Here is a 25,076-nt window from a genome sequence, read left to right as displayed (position 1 = left end):
CACACAGTGGTTCTCCACTACGCTAGTAGTGGTGATAAATTACCCAGCTAGGTCACTGAAGCTCAGTGATGACCTGTTCAGCAGAAAAATATACAGCTCACTCACCCGTTTCCATGGTTGCTGCACACGGTTTGCGTGCTGTTGTATCATATACCTGACAACCCGGGGTGTGGAATTGGGACTAAGGGAATTGCAATGTGCAGATTTGGAGGCTAAAACCCACAAAGATGAGTTACTATAGAAACTATAATCCTTAATGGTCCTTTAAGTTGTCCAAAAATAATAAAATATCAAAGTAATTCAAATTATTTTTTAGAAAATGTGCAACCGTAGCTCAACCACGTTTTTATCAAGTGCTAGTGTTTGCTAAAATTGGCGCATTTATGACAGAAAATACAAGGAAAGGGAAAATATACAGTTATTAATATGGGAATATGGTTTATGTGTAGTCTGAGCTAAATCATTTTTCACACTCATGTTTTTCATGATCTCATCTATCATTCCTCCCACTATTCTGAATTCCTGTCAGGAAATGCACTTTTTCACACTTTTTCTCTGCGTTTTCTCAGATGTAATACAATGTTATGAATTTAAATGCCATTACGTTTTTTCAAAGTCAAAGTCAAAGTCAAAGTCAAAGTGGTTTTTATTGTCATTTCAGCTACATACAGAGTACACAGTGAAACGAAACAACAGAGTACACAGTGAAACGAAACAACGTTCCTCCAAGGACCATGGTGCACATAAACACAGTGTAGACAGAACAATAGTGCAACAGTACAAAAGTACTGCTGTTTATTGCTGTTTAATGAATCTCTGCTGTTTAATGAATCTCTGCCACAGTCTCTGTCATCTGAGGTGATCCTGGAGAACAGCAAGCTGCCTGATGGTGTTTCCATTTCATTTGTGTCCCGCTGCAAGAACGGAGTCACCGGGACAGGAGACAATGGGAGAAAGTGCTCCAACATCTCTATTGGTGATGAGGTGGGATTTTATGCACATCATTAACTGACTTGTCCCTTACACACAAGGATTTCTCCAGATTCTTTTATTTATCTCTTATTCTTATTACAGATGTTTTGTTCTAAATGAGTTACTCAACATCTCAACCTTGGAAATTCTTGTAGCTCTAGAACAGGGACGTGCACAGGAATCTTGAAGGGCAGTTGCTAAACATGGCACAGTAGGTGCTGTCAGATTATTTAGGATCACTAAACGTCCTAAACTCGACGACATCGGATTTTAGAGAAGTTGATTGTGATCATGTCTTGTAATACTGTGAAGGCTACATTTCAAGCTCACCTTCAGGGCAGTCGCTCTACTCCCACAGTCTCTGCTAGTCGGCTGAAGCGCCACCCAGTCGTGGGCTGCGCTTTTATTACATTTTTTTCTAGTGAAGCGTGCTGTGTGTCCCCCGCTATGCCCGCGCCCCTCCCTTCTCTCGAGGTGTCTGAATCTGAATGATTGACTCTGAAAACTTTATTTTACTAAACTTCAAACAAAAGTAAGAATTATAAAGAAAATCTTTGAAATATGAAATCACATTTGCCTATATTATTTTTTCCCCTCCCTCAGAAGGGCAATAACAGCCAAGGACGGCAAAAGGGCAGTTGCCCAAGCACATTGGGCCATAGCGTCCGCACGTCACTGCTCTAGAAACAAAGCAGGCCATTTCCGCACAGCAAACATCTTGTTCAGTGTAAATTTCACTTTTAAACCAATTATGGTTAAGAAGGTACTGTTAACTTCTTAATGTTTTTTCTTGTAGATCAATTTTGATGTAACGATCACAACTAAAGGCTGCCCATCTAAAGGAAAATCAGAGACGCTACACATCAAGCCGCTGAGCTACAACGAAGAGGTGGCGGTGGTGCTTAACTACATGTGTGAGTGCGAATGCCACAAAGACGCGATCCCTAACAGTCCAGAGTGCCACTCTGGTAATGGAACACTGGAGTGTGGGATATGCAGGTGGGATTATGCTCTTCTTCTTCTTCTTCTTCTTCTTCTTCTTCTTCTTCTTCTTCTGTCTTCTACTTGCTCAATTTAAAATGTTAGCCCTTTATTGTCACCCTGAAAACTCACTACTTACATGCAACTGACTGAAAATATCATAATATACAGTCATATATAGTATGACTGTACACTCACTGTCCATTAGATAAGCTCCACTGATAATATAGGAGCACTTTGTAGTTCTATCATAAAAAATACAGACTGTAGTTCTGTTCACATTTTATTACTCTCCTCTTTTTTACCTGTTCTTCAATCATCAGAAATCCACAGGAGAGAAAAACACCATAGAGCAGCTATTTTTATTTGGGTGGTGGATCATTTATCCTGTGGGCAGTGTCCTGTGGGCAGTGTCCTTTGGGCAGCATGCTGTAGGCAGCGTCCTGTGGGCAGTGTCCTGTGGGCAGCATGCTGTAGGCAGCATCCTGTGGGCAGTGTCCTGTGGGCAGTGTCCTGTGGGCAGTGTCCTTTGGGCAGCATGCTGTGGGCAGTGTCCTCTGGGCAGTGTCCTGTGGACAGCATGCTGTGGGCAGCGTCCTGTGGGTAGCATGCTGTGGGCAGTGTCCTGTGGGCAGTGTCCTGTGGACAGCATGCTGTGGGCAGTGTCCTGTGGACAGCATGCTGTGGGCAGCATGCTGTGGGCAGTGTCCTGTGGGCAGTGTCCTGTGGACAGCATGCTGTGGGCAGTGTCCTGTGGACAGCATGCTGTGGACAGCATGCTATGGGCACTGTCCTGTGGGCAGTGTCCTGTGGACAGCATGCTGTGGGCAGTGTCCTTTGGGCAGCATGCTGTGGGCAGTGTCCTGTGGGCAGTGTCCTGTTGGCAGAATGCTGTGGGCAGTGACTGTGGGCAGTGTCCTGTGGGCAGCATGCTGTGGGCAGTGTCCTGTGGGCAGTGTCCTGTGGGCAGCATGCTGTGGGCAGTGTCCTGTGGGAAGTGTCCTGTGGGCAGTGTCCTTATCCTCTCCTTGTACCAGCTCAATACTCACTAACACCTCATACACCACCACCATGCTAATCACTGCTAATCACTGCTGTATCTGATCCACTCACTGTACCAGCTCAACACACACTAACACCTCATACACCACCACCATGCTAATCACTGCAGTGTTGAGAGTATATAATGATAGTAGCTGCTCTGGTGGTCTCTCCTAACCTTTTCCTATCAGATCTCAGTAAAGTGTTACAGGGCTTGTAAACTGACTGACTGCTGTTACTGATGATGCTGCTGGTCTGGTTTTCCTCAGGTGTAACGCAGGTCGGATCGGCAGGTTGTGTGAGTGCAGCAGAGAAGAGGTCAGAACAGAGGATCTGGACGCTAACTGTCGCCCGGGCAGCAATAAAGAGATTTGCAGTAATAACGGAGAGTGTGTCTGCGGAGTTTGCGAGTGCAAAACCAGAGACAACCCAGAGGAGAAGTACGAGGGGAAGTTCTGCGAGTGCGACAACTTTAGCTGTGATCGTTCTGGTGGCAAGCTCTGTGCAGGTACGGCTCTTTTTATTACAGTTCTAAATTATTATTACACATAAAACGTACAAACAGTATATCAGCTTTTCATTCAAATGATTATTTAGTTTGCGTTTTATAGACTGTTTCAATGAGGGAAAACAATAGCAAAGCTACTGCGCATGTCTGTTCCTTCAACGCTTCCGGTGGCGCTATTTTCAAATATTCAGCTGTCAAAATGACAAGTCTCCCGAACACAGAGCAAACACGATATAGTCAGAAATTAGTAATTAGTGATCAAACCTCTTCTCCTGATCCTTTTTATAAGGATTTAAGTGGGAAGTTTTTTCCTCGGTTTTTAAACGCTTGCCAGAGGTGACCTACCCAGATGTGATTACTATCTTGTTGAAACGGAGTGTGTTTACACCAGAGAGGCAGTGAAAGCGCACCGCAGTTTGGACGGATATAATTACTTTCTCAGTGGAAAAGTTGGGAATATTTGTTCCTGTAGTAGAGAAGCATCACTATAGTGTATGGTGAGGTTGGAGCAAGTCAAACGCTGTCCAACACGTACTCTGCATGGTTTATAGATAAGAAGGAGGGAGAAGTTGTGAGCGGACACTGTAACTGCATGGCAGGTTAGCAGTGTAAAAAACGAAAGCACGCGTGTTTACTATAGAGGACCAAAAATGACATAAGTATAAATAAACAAATGCATTAAATGTAGAAATAAATAAATATATAAATAAATGAATAAATATATAAATGTTGAAATAAATAAATACACATATAAATAATTGTATAGGTAAATAAATAAATGAATAAATATGTGGAAATGTAGAAACAAATCAATAAATAAATGTACAAATGTTAAAATAAATGAATGAATAAATAAATAAATGTTGAAATAAATAAATTAATAAATAAATAAATGTTGAAATAAATAAATGCACATATAAATGTATAAATAAATAAATACATAAATAAGAAATGTATTTATTAATTTATTTATTTACCTATACAAGTATTTATGCATGTTTTAATTTATTTATATATTTATTTATTCATTCATTTATATGTGCAATTATTTATATATTTATCTATTCATTTATTTAATTATATATTTATTTATTTATACATTTATATGTGCATTTATTTATTTATTTATACTTATGTCATTTTTGGTCCTCCATAGTTTACTTGTTTAAAGAACAATTTGAGAATCAGCTGGTAATGACCTGATTTTCAGTGTTTGTGACTCTCAGATTAGGTGAAGTTTGCAGTCATGTAGCAGCAGTTCTTGTGGCTGTGGAGCAGTGGGTAAGGGAAGGTTTAAATTTAATTACATCCACTGTTTTGAACGCTGTTTACCGCTAAACGGAAGTGTTCTAGGAACAGCTACGTCATTTCCTACGCTCATAAATATTCCTCTGAAACGGTCTATACTGGTGCTAATGTGTTAACTTGGTATCTAAACTAACTTGTGCTAAACTATGCTTGTGGTGGTGTTACGTTAAGTTAAGTAAAGCTAAGATAAGTAAACAAAAGTGTAAATCTTAAAAAAAATATCTATTTTAATGTGAAATGAGTGCTGGATGTTAATCCACACAGATTTCTCTACTGAAAACTGTTTATTTGGGTGAGTAAAGCAGCATTAGCATTAGTGGCTAACCGCTAGCACTAGCCGTGGTTAGAGCTAGTAAATGCTGCCTGACAGAGCTACACTGAGGAACCCTGAGAGTTCCGGTAACCGAGAGTTAGCAGTTAGCACTGTTAGCGGCTAATGCTAATACTAGTCCTTAGTGCTGGAGAACTAAACTGAAACTCCTGTATAACTCTGTACTTCAGCAGAGTGACTTTACTGCTCCTTAATACCTGACTGGTAGAATTCATACATGAGGAGCACCAGATTATAAGGAGCACTGATGATTTTTGGGAAAATTAAAGAATTTTAAGTGCGCATTTTTAGTGCAAAGAATATGTTAAGCATTAAAAAACAGCTAATTCCTTTTACACCACTGTATATATGATGTTGTGATGTGAAACCCTGTAATAATGGAACGAGATGAAGATAGATTGAGATCAGGAAGTGTGTAATGATGCACACTGATGTGTGTTTACCTCTTTTTCTCTGGGGCAGGTAATGGTCAGTGTGTTTGCGGTACATGTATCTGTCATACCAACTACACGGGCAGTGCATGTGAATGTACTACAGACCCACAGCCCTGCATGGCCAAAAACAAGCAGCTCTGTAACGGCCGCGGGACCTGCAGGTGCGGGGTGTGCTCATGCAATGACCCAAAGTACCAGGGTCCCACCTGCGAGCTGTGCCCCTCCTGTGGTGGAGTCTGTGGTGAGCACAAGTGAGTTAATGCCACACCAGCATGTCACACTTCAGTTTTATGACCAAATTATACCTACAGTACCAGCCAAAAGTTTGGACAAACATTCTTATTGAATGTTATTTTTTAATTAATTAATTTATTTAATTTATTTTATAGTAAACAGTTAAAAGGTGTTTGTCACCTTTTATATTTAATGGTTCACCACTCTCTTTTACTGCCGTGTTTAACATTGCTTTCATATTTAGTATATTATTAATTACAAGTATGATATACATGGGTTGGACAATGAAACTGAAACACCTGTCATTCTAGTGTGGGAGCTTTCATGGCTAAATTGGAGCAGCCTGGTGGCCAATCTCAATTAATTGCACATTGCACCAGTAAGAGCAGAGTGTGAAGGTTCATTTAGCAGGGTAAGAGCACAGTTCTGCTCTAAATATTGCAATACACACAACATTATGAGTGACATACCAGAGTTCAAAAGAGGACAAATTGTTGGTGCACGTCTTGCTGCCGCATCTGTGAGCATTTAGTCTTTGTGATGTACTAAGAGCCACAGTATCCAGGGTTAGCATACCACCAAGAAGGACCAACCACATCCAACAGGATTAACTGTGGACGCTGTAAGAGGAAGCTGTCTGAAAGGGATGTTCGGGTGCTAACCCGAATTGTATCCAAAAACATAAAAAAAATGGCAGCCCAAATCACGGCAGAATACAATGTGCACCTCAACTCTCCTGTTTCCTCCAGAACTGTCCGTCACCACAATACATTATTGTGGTTTAAAAACAGGTGTTTCAGTTTCATTGTCCAACCCCTGCATGTTATGTTATATATTTACTATACAAACACAATTACAAAACAGTTAGGATGTTGTGTAAAATAGAAATGAATGTAACTAAGTAAGAAAAAGACACAGAGGCTAAACTTCATAAATACAGAGGCTAAACTACGTACAAGATACAAAACAAAACATTGACTTAAAGGGGACGTATTGTATCTCTTTTTACAGATTTTAGAATAGGTCTGTATGCTATCCTTACACAAAATCAGCTCTGTTCTCTTTACCAGTTTCAGTCCCTTTCAGAATGAGCCATTTAAGGGCTCTGTCACTTTAATGCAAATAAGCTGTAGCAGTCCATGCCTCATGTTAATGCTGAGCGTTTACCACATGTTAGTGTTAACTTTTGCTAAATGGCAAATCACAAACTTTCATATTTTACTGCGATAGAAGCACAAAACTCACAAAATCTCCCTCATCTGCTGACTTGCCACATACAGTAGGTGCAGATCCCTCCCTCAGACAAAGTCTGCTGGTTAATCCTGGTATGTACTGTCTGGGAATCTCAAATTACCAATATGGTGTTTCTTCAACTGTCTTTCCAAATCATCACTGATTGTAGAAACTTCACACTAGACCTCGAGCCTCTCCACTCTTCCTCCAGACTCTGATTAAATACAAAATTTACTGATGATCAATGATGGTTTGGAGAGACATGTCATCCGCTGGTGTTGATCCACTGTGTTTTATCAAGTCCAATGTCCAAGTTTTTATTTCTTATGAAAGACACCAGAATTTGACATTTTCAGCTCAGTCAAATGTTTGATATACTTCTGACATTAAATACAAAATAATATGAATAATAATAAAGGGTATGTGGTCCAAAGTTACACAATTCCATTTATAAAAACATCAGAAGCTATAATATGCTAAAATATAAACTGAATGAGCTTCTACTGAGACACACGGCACCCTCTTCTGAACAGTCAGGTTGAGTTAAGTTAAACACATTTTTGATAAGATAGGGTAACTCAAAATGCACTCTGGGTTAAAAAAAAAAAGCTATCCCCTTTATTAAGATCTAAAGTTCTGTAATGTAGCATGTTCATGTTGTAAATGCTCATGGTGTGCTTGTTGTGCTGTGCTTTGCGGTGCAGAGAGTGCATTAAGTGTCTGATGCAGGAGACCGGCGGAGCTCAGAGCTGCCCGAAGGAATGCTACTTCTTCAGTCTGAGGAAGGTGAAGAAAATCGAGGATCTTCCACCACTGACTAATGAAGAGTTCAGTCGCTGTAAAGAACAGGACAATAACGACTGCTTCATCCACTTCAGCTACGCAACCAATGCTACTGGGGCTTACATGGTGATGGTGGATACACCAGGTAAGAGTCTTAAAGGTCTCCTTCTGCTAAAATCCAGTTTTTATTGGTCTTTGTGAAATACTATAGGTATCTCTGAGTTGTATATGGATGCTGCATATGAAACTGTTCCGTAACTTCCACTGTCTGCAGTAGCTTTAAAAAAAAAATCAGCAGAAATATAAGTTGATCAGAGAGATGTAAAATGTTGACGTCAACCAGTGACTTCATGGCCTCGCCCACCTCGGCTTAGGACCGCCCACAAGCGGAGCTTGCATATTTTTTTTTACAGATCTATTTAGCGTTAGCTCTCTTGTGTAAGTAACTGTAGGTTTAAATCAGATCTCTGGTTGATTCCACATTTTACAGAGACCTTAAATATACACTATGGGAGCATGGTTTGACAAGATATTACAAAATGCGGGTGCCGTTCGTGTCGGATTTTATGATATAAAGCAGACTCTCGGGCTTTGACGTGGTGAAACTGCCCAAACACAGAATCACCAAGTCTGAGGTAAAAGTTTAGTAGCGTTAGTTTAGCTGAAAGAAATGTTATTAATGGCTCAGAGGGAGAGCCGCTGGGGAGGGCAGTCTGGGCTCGGCTCGTGGCATTGATAACGTTTCTTGGGCGTGAGGAGAATGCCCCACTGGGGCGGGTAGTCTGGGGTTGGCTTGGGGCGTTCATAACCTTTCTCGGCCATGAGGAGAAGGAGTGCCGCTGGGGGTGGGTAGTCTGGGATCAGCTAGGACCATTCATAACGTTTCTCGGCCATGGAGAAAGAGAGAACACTGCCGGGGCCGGAAGTCTGGGATCGGCTTGGAGTGTTCATAACGTTTCTCGGCCGCTTGAGTCTGACGTTTAGGGTTTTTGAGTTTAAGGGTTAACTTTACCCAGCACTCAGTGCTATATGTCTTTATAACTAAGGCTGTATCTCTGAAAACATTTTGTTGTTTGAAATTTGGAGCTATAAAATTGACTGGGGGAAGGCAGCAGGTCACATTCTAGTACATTCTACTACTGCTGAGGTGCTGTTAGCCAATCAGAGGTGATATATTTGCATGTATAAATATATTCAAAAGCAAGAGCCAAAACCTTTCTTTCTTCAAAGATCTCTTATTCGGCTAAATAGAAACAATAGAAAACCTTTTTTTTTTTTGACAAAAAACAGCTCATATGGCATTCATTCCCGCTAGAGACACAACTAGACTGTTTAAAATGAATGAAAAACCAATGGAATGAGACGTTTAAACCTTGAAACCAGTGTTGTTTTTTCTATTCTATTACTAGGGAGTGAGGAATATAGATATGGCCACACCTTTTTTGCATTTTCTCTACTCTAAGGTTCTAATGTTCAGTCTGCAGCCAAATTGAATTAACTCTCCTGTTATGTTAATTTACCAGGAACAGCAAAAACAACAGATCTACCAGTCAGGGCTCAGATGTCAGCCATCCAGCCCTCACAAGCCAAAATGAAGGATAGATTTGAATAATATAGTGAGGGTATACAAAATATATATAAAACCATATTTAAATTTGCAGTCAAATTTAAGTGAAAAAGTCACTAAATATAGTAGCTTCTCCTATCTTAGTCAATTATGCAGAAATTTCAGAATTTTCCTGACATTCTGTAGTAAAGTTACTTTACTCCACTTCCCCAGGTTAGACTTATCCTGTCTGAATAGGGATGATGCACGCAGGAGAAGCAGTGGGCGTAAGCAAAGGGTGAAGGATTTGTTTATTATTTTAGACTAAAGCCAATCACACAACCACTTTTTGACGCAAGATCACTTTTTTAAGCCAATCAGCAGACAGAGTTAGTTGTTCATCAGCAGGAACGGGAGCCTAATGAATGGGAGATGACATGCCGGACGGTCCTGCTACAGTCATGGTGTGAACTTTAGCTCTGCAGGTTTAGCTTTAGCTCTCATAAGCCAAGAGAAACGAAAGATCCAACATTCGGGGCTCAGACATAAGCCACCCAGCCCTCGCAGTCAATTATGCAGACATTTCAGAATTTTCCTGACGTCCTGTAGTAATTCCCTAGTGAAAAATAGTAGATTAAAGTAAACTAAGCTTTATTATGCTATAGTGCACTGAAGTGTGCTTGTAGCCACATTATTAATCAGTATATTTAAAGACTGCATGGAACAACTTTTTTGTACTTATTATACTTTACTGGTAAAAAAAATTGTACAAAAGTCTTACTTAAATTGTGCTTTAAAGTGTAATTAACTGTAGTAAAATGGAACTATTTTAAATATACTTAATCTACATTTGAACATACTACTTCATGTATGTAACCCCATATTTTAAATAAGCTTACATTAAAACTATAATACATTTATTGAGTTTTACAACTGTATCACTATTTTACACCAGGTATATTAGAAATGTACTAAGAATTAATGTTAAATATATTTACATTAGAGTACAAATATACTTCTTGTTCCTGTCTTTTGTAAGTAGCACACTCCTAGTATACTTCGTTGGATATAAAAATACTTTTAATTTTAATATACTGTACTAAAATGTTAGTGTGTGACAAAATTTCATTTAAATGTTTTAAATGCAGTAATTTAATTTACTTTCTAAAAAGTTACAGGATACATTGCACTTTAAGTGAGCTACTGTAACAATTGTTCTTAACACACTTTGCTAAAAATGTACAAAAGTATATTTATTTCTACAGTAAAAGTATTGTAGAATTATATTGCATTACATTAAACTAAAAGTGTACTTCATAGTAGTCTATTTTTTTAACTACACAACATTGCACTTTTTAAAAATATGATAAAAAAAAAATATGATCAAAAACTTTTAAACATTCGATGAAAGCATATTTTAAGTAAATACATAAATCTGGATATTTACAGCATACTTAGACATTTCTCAATATGTTTTAAGTACAATTAAGTATATATTTTCTTCACCGGGGGTAACTTTAATCCACCTTTTCACGTTAAACTAGTTCTGTCCAAATAGGGTTTACAGTTATTACTGCTGTAATTAGTGTGATGATGAGTATAGTGAGTTTTCCTGTCTACCAAGGTGAAAATGTACGATGTTAAAAATACCAAAAATATCTGTTTGGTTCTAGAGTGCACCTCTGGTCCTGAGCTCATTCCTATTGTGGGGGGTGTGATTGGAGGCACCGTTCTGATTGGTCTGGCCCTGCTCCTCATCTGGAAGCTTCTCATGATCATTCACGACCGCAGAGAGTTCGCAAAGTTCGAGAAAGAGAAGATGAACGCCAAGTGGGACACGGTACGTACCTCTAAAGCCAAGTTACACATTACTCAAATACTCAATTACTCAGTGCCAAAGTCACAATTACTACCGCCTCATATCAGATATTTACAACAACTAGATGTGTTGAATTATATTTTTATTTGCAATTAGGCATGTCACAATAATTACATTATCGTTCTATAAATGGACATGACCTCAATCATTTTAACAATCGTGATATTGTCCTTGTGGGCATGGCAACCTGGTAGTGTGGAAGCACAGAGAGACACAGACACAGGGAGTAAACTAACTCAAAATTGACCTTTACTGGGAAAAATAGTCATTTAATTTAAGTGTCTCGTTTTGGTTTGTGAGAGTATCTGTCAGAGTATCTCTCGAGTGAACGCTGAGGCAAAGGCTTTATGCCAGTCCAACACGGGCCAGCTGGGACAGACCGGGGCTGCACGTCATGGTGTGGGGCGAACCCACGGTTCCCCTGCCTCCGCATTTCGCAATGTGTATATTTTTATATATACAGTATATGCTGAAGAACCTACTATAAGCTCCTTTGGTTCAAGCTGGGAACTTTTTCGGGTTTGAAAATTAGATTCGTGAACAGGAATGAAAAGTTTGGTATAATTTATTCTTTATTATATTGTGTTATCATTTTATTAGTGCCATTTAATGGTCTTAAATTGCAAATATTGTGTATCGCAAAAATTTCTGGGACAAAATATCGTTCACAAAAAAAAATTATGGTGACAGGCCTATTTGTAATTGTAATTATATTTTTGCCTTAACACAACCGCTCTTCTGATCAGAAATTGTATGTTCTTAGACTCATCATTAAATAAATAGTTGCACCCAGAAGGAATCAACAAAGAGGAATGAAACTTGGTGGGTAGTTGTGCCAGACTGTCATGAATCAACTCAGAATGACAGCTGGTCATCTTCAGTAAAGAGTTATGCATTAGTCTTCGTGCAGATGACCAACGAATCAGTGCCCGATGCGATCCTCCAGGTGGAGGGTTGTTCCGGTTGAGAGTATGCTGTGCCTGATTGGCTGCCGCATCTCACCGGTGTGTGTTGGGTGTGTGTGGAATGTTATTGTAAACGTTCTTGAGTGGCAGAAAGGAACTTTATAAGTGTCATGGCAAGTAAGTAAATCAAGCTGCGTGATCTGCAATTGCCTGGAGCACTATAGATACTAAAATAATGTCCCTAGTCTTCATTACAGGCATTCGGACAACAATACGTTACTTAATTGAGGTCTTGCAACCAGTGGCTCTACCTCTTGTAAATTTACACACTCTAGTGCACTGTTTCAGCAGGATCTACATACTGCTGATGTCTAAAAAGCTTGCCTTGAAGACACAGCAGCATTGCTAGTCCTCTCCTTAATTGAAAAATGTGTGGGATACTATTGGATGCTCAATTCACACTTCACCTTTACCACAAACTCTTTTTTTCTATACTTCCTGGTAAAAATCTTTTATCTTCCTTTCGAACATCATTGCACTCCCACATTTCCTTCTGGGTACAACTATGTATTTATTATTTCTTAAACTTATATTTATTCTTAAAGTATATGACTATATTGCACTGACTATTATCACTTGTTTAATGTACAAAATATTTAACAAAAGCACAAACATGTTTTTTTTTTACAGACGCAGAACCCGATCTACAGAAGCGCAGTTACAACGGTTGTCAACCCCAAATATGAGGGCAAATGATGGAATCACAATGTGTTTTAAATAGAAACATATTTTGAATAACATGTTTTACATATTTTGAATAGTGACAAAAGATAAATGTATATTTGCTTTTTTAAATGTTATTTTAAATCTTGTTTTATTTGCTGTTTTGATACTGCATTTGCAAAATATTCAAATATTCAAAAATAAAAATGTCAAAATACACTAAGATGCCATTTCCACCTGTTCACTTCACGAGTCTTGAGTATCACTATTATATCTGGATCAAACCAAATCCAATTTAAAACAGATACAAATCCAATCAATACTTAAACCAATTCAGAAGGTGGTCTCAGACGCATTGAAAACTGATGCAAGTCCAGTCACTGAAACTACTTTAGTAGGTGGTCTGAGATGCACTTGAACCACATGTAATAGCAAGATGTATACATTCACCAAAAATCCAGCCAATACAAACAAACAAACTCAAGTAATCACAAAAGTGATCACAGCAGATTCGTATATTTCATCCCTGCAGGCAATCAGATATCAGTCTAACTGGAGACACATTTGTCAGGACACAATCCAGATACGAATAACATGTGTGACTAAGTGTAAACTGTGTAAAATATATTAGGAATACTGTGTGTACTGAGTTCATCTCGGTTTAGTTATAGGCTGAAACTGCCTCTAGGACTGTTTTATTTGTTATTATGTTTCTTAAGAAGCAAGTTTTTAAAATAATACAGTGGTGTGAAAAGTCATTGCCCCCTACAGATTTCTTTTGTTTTTGTTTTTTTGTCATACTGAATATTTTTCCGATTATTAAACAAACTTTAAATGTCAGACAAAGAGAACCTGATTAAATATAAAAAGTACTTTTTAATAATTATTTTATTTATTAAAGAAAAAAAAGAATGCAAACCAATCTAGCTCTGTGTGAAAAAGTGTTTGCCCCCTAAATCTAATAACTTGGTTGTGCTACTTTTGGCGGCAACAACTGCAATCAAGCTTTACTGATAACTGGCAACGAGTGGAGGTATTTTGTTTCGCTCTTCTTTACAGAATTGTTTAAATTTAGATACACTGAAGGATTTTCCAGCATAAACGTCCTGTTTAAGATCATCCACAGCATCTCAATCAGACCCTCCAAAACCTTCCTTTAGTTTTTTTTATCTATTCAGATTTGAACTTGTGTGTTTTGGGTCATTATCCTGCTGCAGAACTCAAGTACTCCTGAGCTTGAGGTCACGAACAGATGGATGGACATTCACCTTCAGGATTGTCTGATAAACAGCAGAATTCCTGCTTCCATCTGTTACAGCAAGTTATCCAGACCCTGAAGCAGCAAAGCAGCCCCAGATTATCACACTACCACCACCATGTTTTACATTCAGTATGATGTTCTTTTTCTGAAATGTGTTAATTTTACTCCAGATGTAACAGGAAACAAACCATACAAAAAGTGATACAGGCTGTTGTGTTCTTTTTGGTCAACTGTGTTTTTTGCCTGGAAACTCAAGGAGACCATTTTACTTATTATTAAATCATTAGCACTGATCTTAACTGAGGCAAGTGTTATGATCAAGCTGGTTCCAGGATCCCAACAAAGAAAGGGAAGGACAACCAACTAGTAGTGATTATTTACTTTATTATTTATTATCAAAAATAGAAAAAGGTCAAAAATGTCTAGAGGATAAATATTAAAAAGGAAGAACTGGTCAGCTGTTTAACGTGGGGAATCCAGGACTCTTAAAAGAGGGATAAGAGTAAACAAATGAGAGGCATGATGCTGAACTGGAAAACAAAAGAGAGAGAGAGAAAGAGCACAACTCCTGAGAGCTTAAGTGCACTTGCTAATTGCTTTCAAGTTTAATTAAAACCAACACCACACTAACTTCCCTTGGTCCAGCCTCTGGGACAAACCATTTCATCCTCAGAGTGGGGGGGAACTCTCCCAAAAAGAGTTCCCCCAAAAACTCCACCAAAGAGGGCAGCAGATCTTAGGAGTGCAGTGCATAATCCTCTGGTTTTGGTTTCGCATTAGATCAATAAACACTAAAGGATTATGAGCAGTGTACACAGTGATTGGACTTAATTAGGAACCCAGGTAAACCTCAAAATGTTGGACAGCCAGGATTAGGACAAGTGACTCCTTCTCCACAGTAGAATAAGCTCACTGATGACGATCAAACTTTTTTGAAAAATAAAAGACCGGATGTTACAAACCATCCAGACTTACCTGAATAAGGTAATCACTGGTGTCCACAGCAAGTCTGAAAGGCTCAGCAAAGTTTGGAGCAGCCAGTACAGGAGCACTCATGAGCAGGGCCTTGGCACCGCTAAAGGCTCGCTGTTGCCTCTTCCCCCACTCCAAAGGAAACTTGGGACTAAGTGGTTCCACCATGGTAATGAAGTTCTGACAAAAAGCCCTGTAATACCCAACCATACCCAAGAACCTGCACAACTCCCTGTGGTTTCTTGGCTCAGGAAAATTGCAGACGGCTTCCACTTTCTGCCCCATTATCTTGCCCAAATAAGTGACAGTGGCCTTCCCAAATTCACACTTTGCAAGATTCACAATCAAGTTAAAACACAGGTGATAACACTCAGACAGAGACAGACTAGGAAAGACAGAACAGAACCAGAACGTAACAGGAGCCCTCCCTAAACATGCAACTCATTTTGTCACCTTTGCACCTTTTACGTGCAGCCGGGAGAAGGGAGGAGCCAGGACAGAAACAAGACAGGAACAGGGACTGGGCAGAAAATGGGGCTCGAACACAGGACAACACAGTCGGACAGGAGATTGGACAGGGGATGGGCACAGGACACTGAACATGGACTGAAAAGGGAGCTGAAACACAGACTAGACAGGGGGCTGGACATTGGAAAAGACAAGAGAATGAACAGATACCTGGGCGACAGACTGGGACTGGACAAGGCTTGATGAGGGAACAGGCACAAACACTTTAACAGGGACAGACACAAACACAGTGACAGGGACGAGTACTGAAAAACCACCAAGAACAGGAACACAGATAGACATGGGGACCAGGACAGGGTGAAACAAGGGTACAAACAAAGACATAGGAGGGTGCCTAGAACTGGAAAATAAGTCTGTGGGGCCAGCCTGGACTAGGGCCGTTTCTCAATCTGCGTTCTTGTCTGTACTTACACAACAACCGTCCCGCTCCCTCCCGTCCTCGGGAGTACGCACTCGCGATCGCAACTTCCCAAGTCCGTACTTGCCAAGTACTTGTGTACTTGTGTATTGAGAAACGGCCACTGTTCTGGGGGTAATAACAGGAGGCCCGGGAGCAGGTCCATGAGCACATCACCTGGGGGCACATATAGTTCTTTAGGCTTGGCATCGCTGAAGCTGGAGCAGCAGGAGCTGGAGCAGTGGGAGTATCACAAGTTAGCAAAACAGGAGCAGCGGACGCCGCAGGCGCTGTCTTCTCAGCCGAGACAATGGGAACAGCGGACGCTGCAGTTGCTTCTCCAGGGCAGAGGTGGAGGGAGACGCCAACACGAAGGCCAGTCTGGAAGGCCGGTGCTGCCGCCACTCTCCCTGGGGCTGAGGCGGCAGGAGCCGGTGCTGCCGCCACTCTCTGGGATTGAGGCGGCGGGTTTGTTCTGATATTGACATGCTACTGTCTTCTATATGAACTTGACATGCTACTGTCTTCTATCCCTGAGCAAGATTGTCCCATGCTCATTCTAGGGGATATGAACATCCACCATGACAGTACCAGCTTCACAGACTTCCTATCCCTCATGCAGTCTTTTGAACTGGAGCAGGTCCCCAGCCCTCCAACACATAAAGCTGGCAAACATCTAGACCTGATCTTCACTCGTAACTGTGACACCGACTCTCTAACTGTCACTCCTTTGCACGTCTCAGATCACTACTTTATGAAACTCAATGTTCATATTTCAAATAAACCCACAGCTACTCCTACTATGGTCTCGTTCCCCCGAAATCTTCGAGATCTCTCAGCAGATCAGTACTCCTCGCTGGTGACTGACAATATGCCTCCACCAGGCTCATTTTCATCACTCAATGTAAATGATGCCACTGACACTCTCTGCTCCACACTAAGCTCCTGTTTGGACAACCTCTGTCCTCTTTCATCTCGAGCCATTAGCTCAAACAAACCGCAGCCATGGCTTAAAAATGACACACTCAGGGAACTACGCTCCAAACTCCGAGCTGCCGAAAGAAAACGGCAAAAAACCAAAAAACAAGCAGACCTAAAAAATTACCAACTGCTCCTGGCTTCTTTTTCAGCCAACCTCACTACTGCTAAAGCTGAATTTTATCACAATAAATTCTGCTCTCTCACAGACTCCCGGAAACTATTTGCTACATCTAAATCACTACTCAACCCTCCGCCTCCTCCTCCGGCTACATGCCTTACGGCTGAAACACTTGCCTCATTCTTTACTGGCAAAGTGGCGGCCATCAGCAACCAGTTTACTAATGCACAATGTAGCAGTCCTACTACATCCTCTACTGCCCGGTGTCCCTCCACCGAAGGCGTTGCTTTCTCCTCGTTCACTCCTCTCACTGAGAACGAGACACTGGCTCTCCTAACACGTAGCCGTCCTACTACGTGTCCGCTTGACCCAATTCCTTCAAACCTACTGCAAACTATCGCACCTGCAATCATTCCGGCTATCACTCACACGATCAATGCCTCTTTAACTTCTGGTGTATTCCCGACTGCTTTCAAACAAGCACATGTGACACCACTGCTTAAAAAGCCTTCTCTCAACCCCGCCCAGGTTGACAACTACAGACCGGTCTCACTGCTACCCTTTCTCTCTAAAACACTAGAAAGAGCAGTTCTAAATCAGGTCTCTGGCTTCCTCTCCCAGAATGACCTTCTGGACCAGAACCAATCTGGGTTCAAAAAAGGACACTCTACCGAGATGGCTCTGTTGTCTGTGACTGAAGCGTTGAAAACTGCCAGAGCTGCAGGTCAGTCCTCAGTGCTCATTCTGCTGGACCTCTCGGCCGCATTTGACACAGTCAACCATGACTTTCTCCTAACTATATTCTCAAACATGGGGATCGCAGACAATGTGCTGTCATGGTTCAGATCGTACCTCACTGGGCGCTCGTTCAAGGTGTCGTGGCAAGGACAGCTGTCCTCAGCCCACTCCTTATCCACTGGGGTTCCCCAAGGTTCGGTACTGGGACCCCTTCTCTTTTCCATATACACCACCTCTCTTGGTCAGGTTGTCCGCTCACACGGATTTTCCTACCATTGCTTTGCTGATGACACCCAGCTATACCTGTCGTTCTCACCTGAAGATCACTCAATCTCTGCACGGATATCGCAGTGTCTCTCTGACATATCCTCATGGATGAAGGAGCATCACCTTCAATTAAATCTCTCAAAGACTGAACTTCTGGTTATACCAGCAAAACCATCTTTTCAACACAACTTCTCTATAAGTATCGACTCTCTCTCTCTCTCACCGACAAAGGTTGCTAGGGACCTGGGTGTTCTGGTTGATGACCAACTCTCCTTCACGCACCATGTGGCCTCAGTTGCTCGGTCCTGCCGCTTTGCGCTCTATAACATCCGAAAAATTATCCCGTTCTTGACGCAACAGGCCACCCAACTCCTGGTGCAAGCGGTCGTCATCTCACGCCTCGACTACTGCAATGCCCTGCTAACTGTCCTCCTGGCCTGTGTAGTAAAACCACTCCAGATGATCCAGAACGCAGCAGCACGTCTGGTCTTCAACCAGCCAAAACGGGCACATGTCACCTCGCTGCTCATTGAGCTCCATTGGCTACCAGTTGATGCTCGCATCAAATTCAAAGCTCTTACTATCGCCTACAAGGTGATGACAGAACAGGCTCCTTCCTACCTGCACTCGCTCCTGAAGGCTTACGCTACCACCCGGCCGCTGCGCTCCTCCAATGAACGTCGCCTCGCTTTGCCAAACATTCACACAAAGCAATCCAGACTGTTCTCATACAGAGTTCCCCAATGGTGGAACAAACTACCTTCCACTACCAGATCAGGAGAATCTCTCGCTATCTTTAAGAAACTCCTGAAGACAGAGCTCTTCAAAGAGCACTTACTCTCTTAACACCTCTAACACACTAACTACTTCTAACCTCATTTCCTTCTTCCCCTCCTTCACTCCTCTATCCTATTATTCCCCTTTGACCTCCTTTTATCCCTATCCAAAGATGTTTTACCTTTAAACTTATTTTACATTGTACTTGACTATTGTAAGTCGCTTTGGACAAAAGCGTCTGCCAAATGTAATGTAATGTAATGTAACGATATGCCAAATAATAAAACCGACTTGCATTTGAATTCAGACTCTGAATCGTTATACCCATCCTTCTCTGCTCACCAAAATAATGTATTATATTGTTTTTAATATAGTAAATAAACATGTAATTACCATGCATTTAATTATAAAGTAATACTGTATTTGTAATAAAAGCTTTCTAAATAATAGTAAAAAAAATACAGTGATATTGAGTAAATAATTGATTTTAAGATTATTGTCTATTGTGACCTGAATTTCATATATCAACATTTTGTACTTTAGAGTTTTCTCTTTTCACATGATGGGAAGCAGAATAAAATATAGAAGGAGAAACTAGAGGGAGTCCTGAGCTTACATAACCCAGACCAGAACACTTCCTTCACCACAACTAAAACCTTTACATTTCCAGAAAACACAATATCAAGACGATGACCCTAAACATACAGCCAGAGCTACACTGGAATAGTTTAGATCAAAGAATATTCATGTGTTAGAATGACCCAGTCTTAAATCACATTAAGCTTCTGTGGCAAGACATGACAATTGCTGTTCACAGACAAAGGTTACCATTTAATAATTTATAGAAGAAAGCTAAATGATTAGAAAGGAACTGAAATGAACAGTGACAAACAAATAAAAAAGAATACTTTTAGAATTTATTTAAAGTAAGTAGAAGCATAAACAATTATTTTATGAAATAGAAAGCATTCTTTAGCTATAACAAAAAACACATACTGTAATCAAATATTTTCTGTAGTATCTATTTTTTTAAGCTGTCACAATAACACAGTTTATAAATCAATCCTGCTAAATGTTGCATAATGTCAGAGCTCCTAAAAGCCTGCAAAATAAAGCGCTTCTTAGCCATACTTAACGTTATAAAGCACATGATTATAGCTTTACTGTAAAATCTCCAACACTCAAAGAGAATCTTCAGCTTCTATCACTGCATGTGCTGCATCCACCTCACCAGGCTTAGCTGTGCAATACACAATGAAGAAAACGATCCATTAGTTATTAATCAAATGTAGGAAGAAAGAAATCTCGGTCTCAGTGCAGCTAAAAGTGTGATTGTTATAAATGATTCTCACCTCGAGCTCTGTAGCATTTGACCCCCAGTATGATGGTCACCAACAGATACGGAGACACTGCCATTGAAAAACTGAGCAGATGGAGCACTGAGCATGGAGCTCCTGAAGCAGATGCACCTGGAAATACTTAAACACACATAAAACGCCCTTTTCTTCACTGAAATATAGTACAGAAATTATCAACAGATTCATTTTTTAAGCTAATTTTAACAACAAATTGTATTGTAATGGTTTGTTAACAGCAGTAAACCTCTGACTGAGATCCAGCTCGATTGAGACGGTCTTTCCCCTCTGAATTCACACCGGTAGAGACCTTCATCCGACTTTGAGACAGTAGGGATGGTCATCCATCCTGTAGCTGAGGTTTGGAGAAATAATCCAGTTTTATAGAAATCAGCTATGGGGTCTGAGGGCCTTGTGCTACGCTGTAAACAGCCTAGAGTCAGAGGAGCTCCCTCAGTCACAGGATGAACAGGACTCTCCAGAATTACAATACTATCTGAAGAAAGGATAAAATATAGAGAACACAGTGATTACCGTGGCCTCCAACAGTGACCAATATAAGAGAGACTTTCATAATTTTTAAACAATATTTACTCTTACATTATATATATTTACATAACCCTCATTATATAATCTTAATAATAATAATAATACATTTTATTTAAAGGCGCCTTTCAGGACTCTCAAGGTCACCGTACATAACAAAATGAAAACAAAGCAGAAAACATATACAAACATCATTAAAATAACAGCAAGAATAGGGAAGCAATTTAAAAATATCATAAAATTGAGGGAGCAGACTAAATGCTGTCCTAAACAGGTGCGTTTTGAGGCGTGATTTGAAAATGTCGAGAGAGTCAATATTACGGATGTCTGATGGGAGAGAGTTCCAAAGACGGGGGCAGACCGGCTGAAAGCTCTTGACCCATTGGTGGTCAATCGGGCTGGGAAAACAGTGAGACTAACGGATGAGGAAGATCTAAGAGTGCGACTAGGTCTGTTTATGTGAAGGAGGTCGGTGAGATATGGAGGGGCGAGATGATGGATAGCCTTAAATGTGAGAAGTATAAGTTTATAGTCAATACGGGATTTAACTGGGAGCCAGTGGAGCTGCTGTAAAACGGGACTGATGTGATGAAGGGATGGGGTTCTAGAGATGACACGGGCAGCAGCATTCTGCACCAGTTGTAGCTTATTAAGGGACTTGAGGGGAAGACCAAACAGAAGAGAATTACAATAGTCCAGGCAGGAAGTGACCAGAGAGTGAACCAAAATGGCTATATTGTCAGAAGTGAGAGAGGAACGGAGGCGGTTTATGTGATGGAGATAAAAATATGCCGACCGAGTGATGTTATTTATATGGGTTTGAAAAGACAAGGACAACACCAAGACTTTTTACCTGGGGAGAGGGAGAAACCAAAACATTGTCAATGGGGATGGAAAAACTATTTACTTTTGCAAGGACAGATTTAGAACCAATGAGGAGAATCTCTGATTTATCACTGTTCAGTTTGAGAAAATTAGAGGAGAACCAAGACTTGACTTCCTGTAGGCAATCACAAATGGAAAGGGAGAGGAAGGTTGGAAGTGGGTTTGCTAAAAATGTACAGCTGGGTGTCGTCCGCATAACAGTGAAACTGGATATTATATTTGTGAAAGATGTGACCCAATGGAAGAAGGTAAATGATGAAAAGAATAGGACCAAGGACGGAACCTTGGGGAACACCAGAAGTGAGGGGAGATGGCTTAGACGTGAAGGTTTTAGTTGAATAAACTGAGTGCGTTCAGAGAGATATGAGCTAAACCAGGCCATAGGTGTGCAGGAAAAACCAATGGCTGATAGTCTTTGAAGGAGGACAGAATGAGAAATGGTGTTGAATGCTGCACTTAGATCAAGGAGGATGAGTATGGATAAAAGACCTGAGTCAGCTGCAGTCAAAAGGCAGTTATTATAGGCAAAAAAGAAGGTAAACAAGCTTTAACCAGAGTTGTTGGGAGAGGGTCAAGTTGAAAAAAGGAAGCTTTAGATTTATGAATAAATTTTGATATATCGGAGACAGTGGGAAGCAGAAAAGTAGTAAATGGATGAATAAGATGGGGCAATGCTGGAGAAGATAAGGTAGAGGAAGTGACAGGAAGCAATTGCTGATGAATCATATCTATTTTAGTATTGAAAAATGACATTAATAAGTTGCAGTGGTCAACAGAGTAGAAATGTGAAGGTAAAGAATCTGGTGGGCGAAGAGTGGTGGTGACCAGAGAGAACAGGGCCCGAGTGTTTCCATCACCAGCTCTAATTAATTGGGAATAATACTGGGATTTGGCTTTTTGAAGATTGTCTTTATAGAGAAGAAGATGGTTATGATATAAATCTTTGTGTATTGTTAGGCCAGTTTTCCTGAAGAGACGTTCCAGCTGGCATCCTGAAGCTTTGAGCTGACGTAGGTGAGATGTGAACCAAGGGGTTGAATGATTGAAATAGACAGTCCGAGTTTTTAAATGGAGCCAACGAGTCCAGGAGAGAATGAAGCCCAGTATTATAGTGATAAACCAAATCATCAGTGGTGGCCGAAGGGAAAATGTTAGGAAGACTGTCAATACCGGATGAACGAGAAGCTATGTCCAAATTTTTAATATTATATGTGATGTCACGTGGTACTCTACTTTTAGACTTTTAGTAATGTTGATACTGAATGAGATTAACAAATGGTCAGAAACAGGAAGATTTGTGGCTGTACAGTTGTGAGGAGTTACACCTGAACAACAAACTGTGGCGTTAGCCGACCTAGCTGTCCTGGCTAGGACAGCATGATCTGCTTTCCTACCAAAGTTTCTCAGAGGTCGACGAGTTTTAGACCAGATGGTGTTTATAGCTGTCACGTCGTCAATGTGGAAGTTCCGTCGGGACCCGCAGTGGATGTATCTGCGTTGAAAGGGCCGTGCGATGTCCGGAGAAGTGTGGAGTACCAGTGGCATATGGGGCAGATGGAACCGCAGCTTGAGAAGTTCAACAGCCGAATACTGGTGTAGGGTTGCCGATGATCGAAACACTATAGACATTACAGCCCACACAAGGACAACCCTTACAACCAGGTCATTATTCCACATGATAAGGGTGGCAGCAGGCAGCGTCAGGGAGCAGAGCGGTTCACGTTCAGGTAATCCCGTCAAAACACACTAAGTACACAGTGTACTTGTTCTGGTAGAAGACTAGGTTGGAGACCAGGCATTAACACTAGCCAGATTTCTAAAATCACCCAACTCATAGAGAAACAGAAAATAAAATAAAAATAAAAACTATCCAGAGAGCAGCGGCAGCTACACGCGCCAGCGTTCACTCAACCGGAAATCAACCTCAACAATGAGGATCTGAGGGTGATATCTGGGGTTTTGTATCTTTGTTTCACTATTACCAAATTTCTGTTAGTGAGTATAATGTAGTAAGATTAGTGTGGAGTTAGTGCTCACTGTGATGGTGACAGCATTGCTGCTCCCTCCAGACTCAGACTCACACCAGTACACTGCAGTGTCATCAGTGGAGAGGGAGCTGATGCTGCATGTAGATCCTGTAACTGATCCCCAGTCTGATGAACAATCTGACACCTCTGACACCTTTCTCTTACTGTGTGAGTACCATCTCACTCTCCATCCAGTAGAGTCACTCTGTCCCTCACAGATCAGTAAGAGAGGGTCATCAGCGAAGTGTTGAGATCTGCTGGGCCTGACGATCAGAGATGCTGAAAGAGAAGAAGCTGAAATGCAGAGAAATCTCTGTGTTTTCCATCATGCTGCTGAAGATGATCTAATCTAAGATCTGTATAACTGATCTAATAATTACACTAAAGCTGTATCTGTACACATGTCTACATTTCCTCACCGGTGACCAATAGATGCTCTAGATTGCTGTGCCATGTGGTATAGGGTTGTTCTCCTCTCTTTGCATTGCACCAGTAAAGTCCAGTGTGATAAACAGCAGCAGGGCTGATTGTGTAGGATCCTCCAGACTCTCTGCTGCTGTCTGGGAGGAGCTGGGAACGATATACCAGCTAAAGTTCCAGCCTGTAGAAGAGTATCTGACATCACACCTCAGAGTCACTGTGTCTCCTTCAGTTATCCAGTTCTGTGGAGACACACTCAGCACTGCCTTGGCTTTTACACAGGAAATATAAGGATACTGTTATGCATAATAAAAGCCTGTTTAACAGAATCATTTGATGTTTCTCAAAAACACAAACTCACCAAATACAGAGAGAGTAACAGCATCACTGATCTCTGATCCCTCAGAGTTTCCCCTCCTCTCTCCTCTGCAGGTGTATTTACCACTGTCAGACTCTGTTATAGATCTGATTTTATACTCCTGAGATGTGTTGGATGTGTGAACAGCGTGATTATTCTTATACCAGCTGTATGTCCACTCAGTGTCTCCTCCTCCCCGCACATCACACCTGACAGTGACCATCTCGCCTTCGAACATATGATAACCAGGCTTTATGGACACCACAGCTTTTGGTCTCTCTGTAACGAAGTTAATTAAGTTATCAGTGTTGCTTTAAGTAGAAGTATTTAAAGATTATCCAAATCAGTATATTTTTGTAAAGTAGAAACAATAAGACTAAAATGCATGTATTTAATGTTTTAATATATTGCTGCATTTTGGGCCATGTTTCATAAATAATCATAATTGCATGTAAGCATAAAAATACATGAATTCAAATGTAATAAAAGTTTACCTTGACTTTGTCCACAGTAAATGAGTACAATCAACCCTACAAAAGAGTCAGAAAGGAAATATGTGAAATAGAAA

At 40.7% G+C, this 25,076-nt stretch overlaps 2 protein-coding genes across 2 annotated transcripts in view; one reads left to right on the top strand and one right to left on the bottom strand.

Moving 5' to 3' along the window:
• The window catches only part of LOC103029939 (integrin beta-1), a 36,268-nt gene extending 23,167 nt beyond the window's left edge, over positions 1-13,101 (top strand). The window contains exons 10-16 of the mRNA XM_049476806.1: positions 844-984; positions 1,769-1,971; positions 3,264-3,502; positions 5,604-5,826; positions 7,747-7,970; positions 11,045-11,211; positions 12,846-13,101. Of these exons, the coding sequence (XP_049332763.1) occupies positions 844-984; positions 1,769-1,971; positions 3,264-3,502; positions 5,604-5,826; positions 7,747-7,970; positions 11,045-11,211; positions 12,846-12,911 (1,263 nt within the window). The 3' untranslated portion in view covers positions 12,912-13,101. The remainder of the gene's footprint in view (positions 1-843; positions 985-1,768; positions 1,972-3,263; positions 3,503-5,603; positions 5,827-7,746; positions 7,971-11,044; positions 11,212-12,845) is intronic.
• Positions 13,102-19,812: 6,711 nt separating this feature from the next.
• LOC111194635 (Fc receptor-like A) lies at positions 19,813-24,731 on the bottom strand. The gene is given in 7 exon segments (XM_049478994.1): positions 19,813-20,157; positions 20,270-20,395; positions 20,520-20,768; positions 23,741-24,024; positions 24,150-24,293; positions 24,296-24,446; positions 24,531-24,731. Coding segments are annotated over 5 exon segments (792 nt in total). The 3' UTR covers positions 19,813-20,157; positions 20,270-20,395; positions 20,520-20,756.
• Positions 24,732-25,076: the final 345 nt, after the last annotated feature.

The sequence above is a fragment of the Astyanax mexicanus genome, chromosome 4, assembly GCF_023375975.1.
Source record: "Astyanax mexicanus isolate ESR-SI-001 chromosome 4, AstMex3_surface, whole genome shotgun sequence".
NCBI lineage: Eukaryota > Metazoa > Chordata > Actinopteri > Characiformes > Acestrorhamphidae > Astyanax > Astyanax mexicanus.
This window is presented reverse-complemented; position numbering and strand designations above follow the sequence as displayed.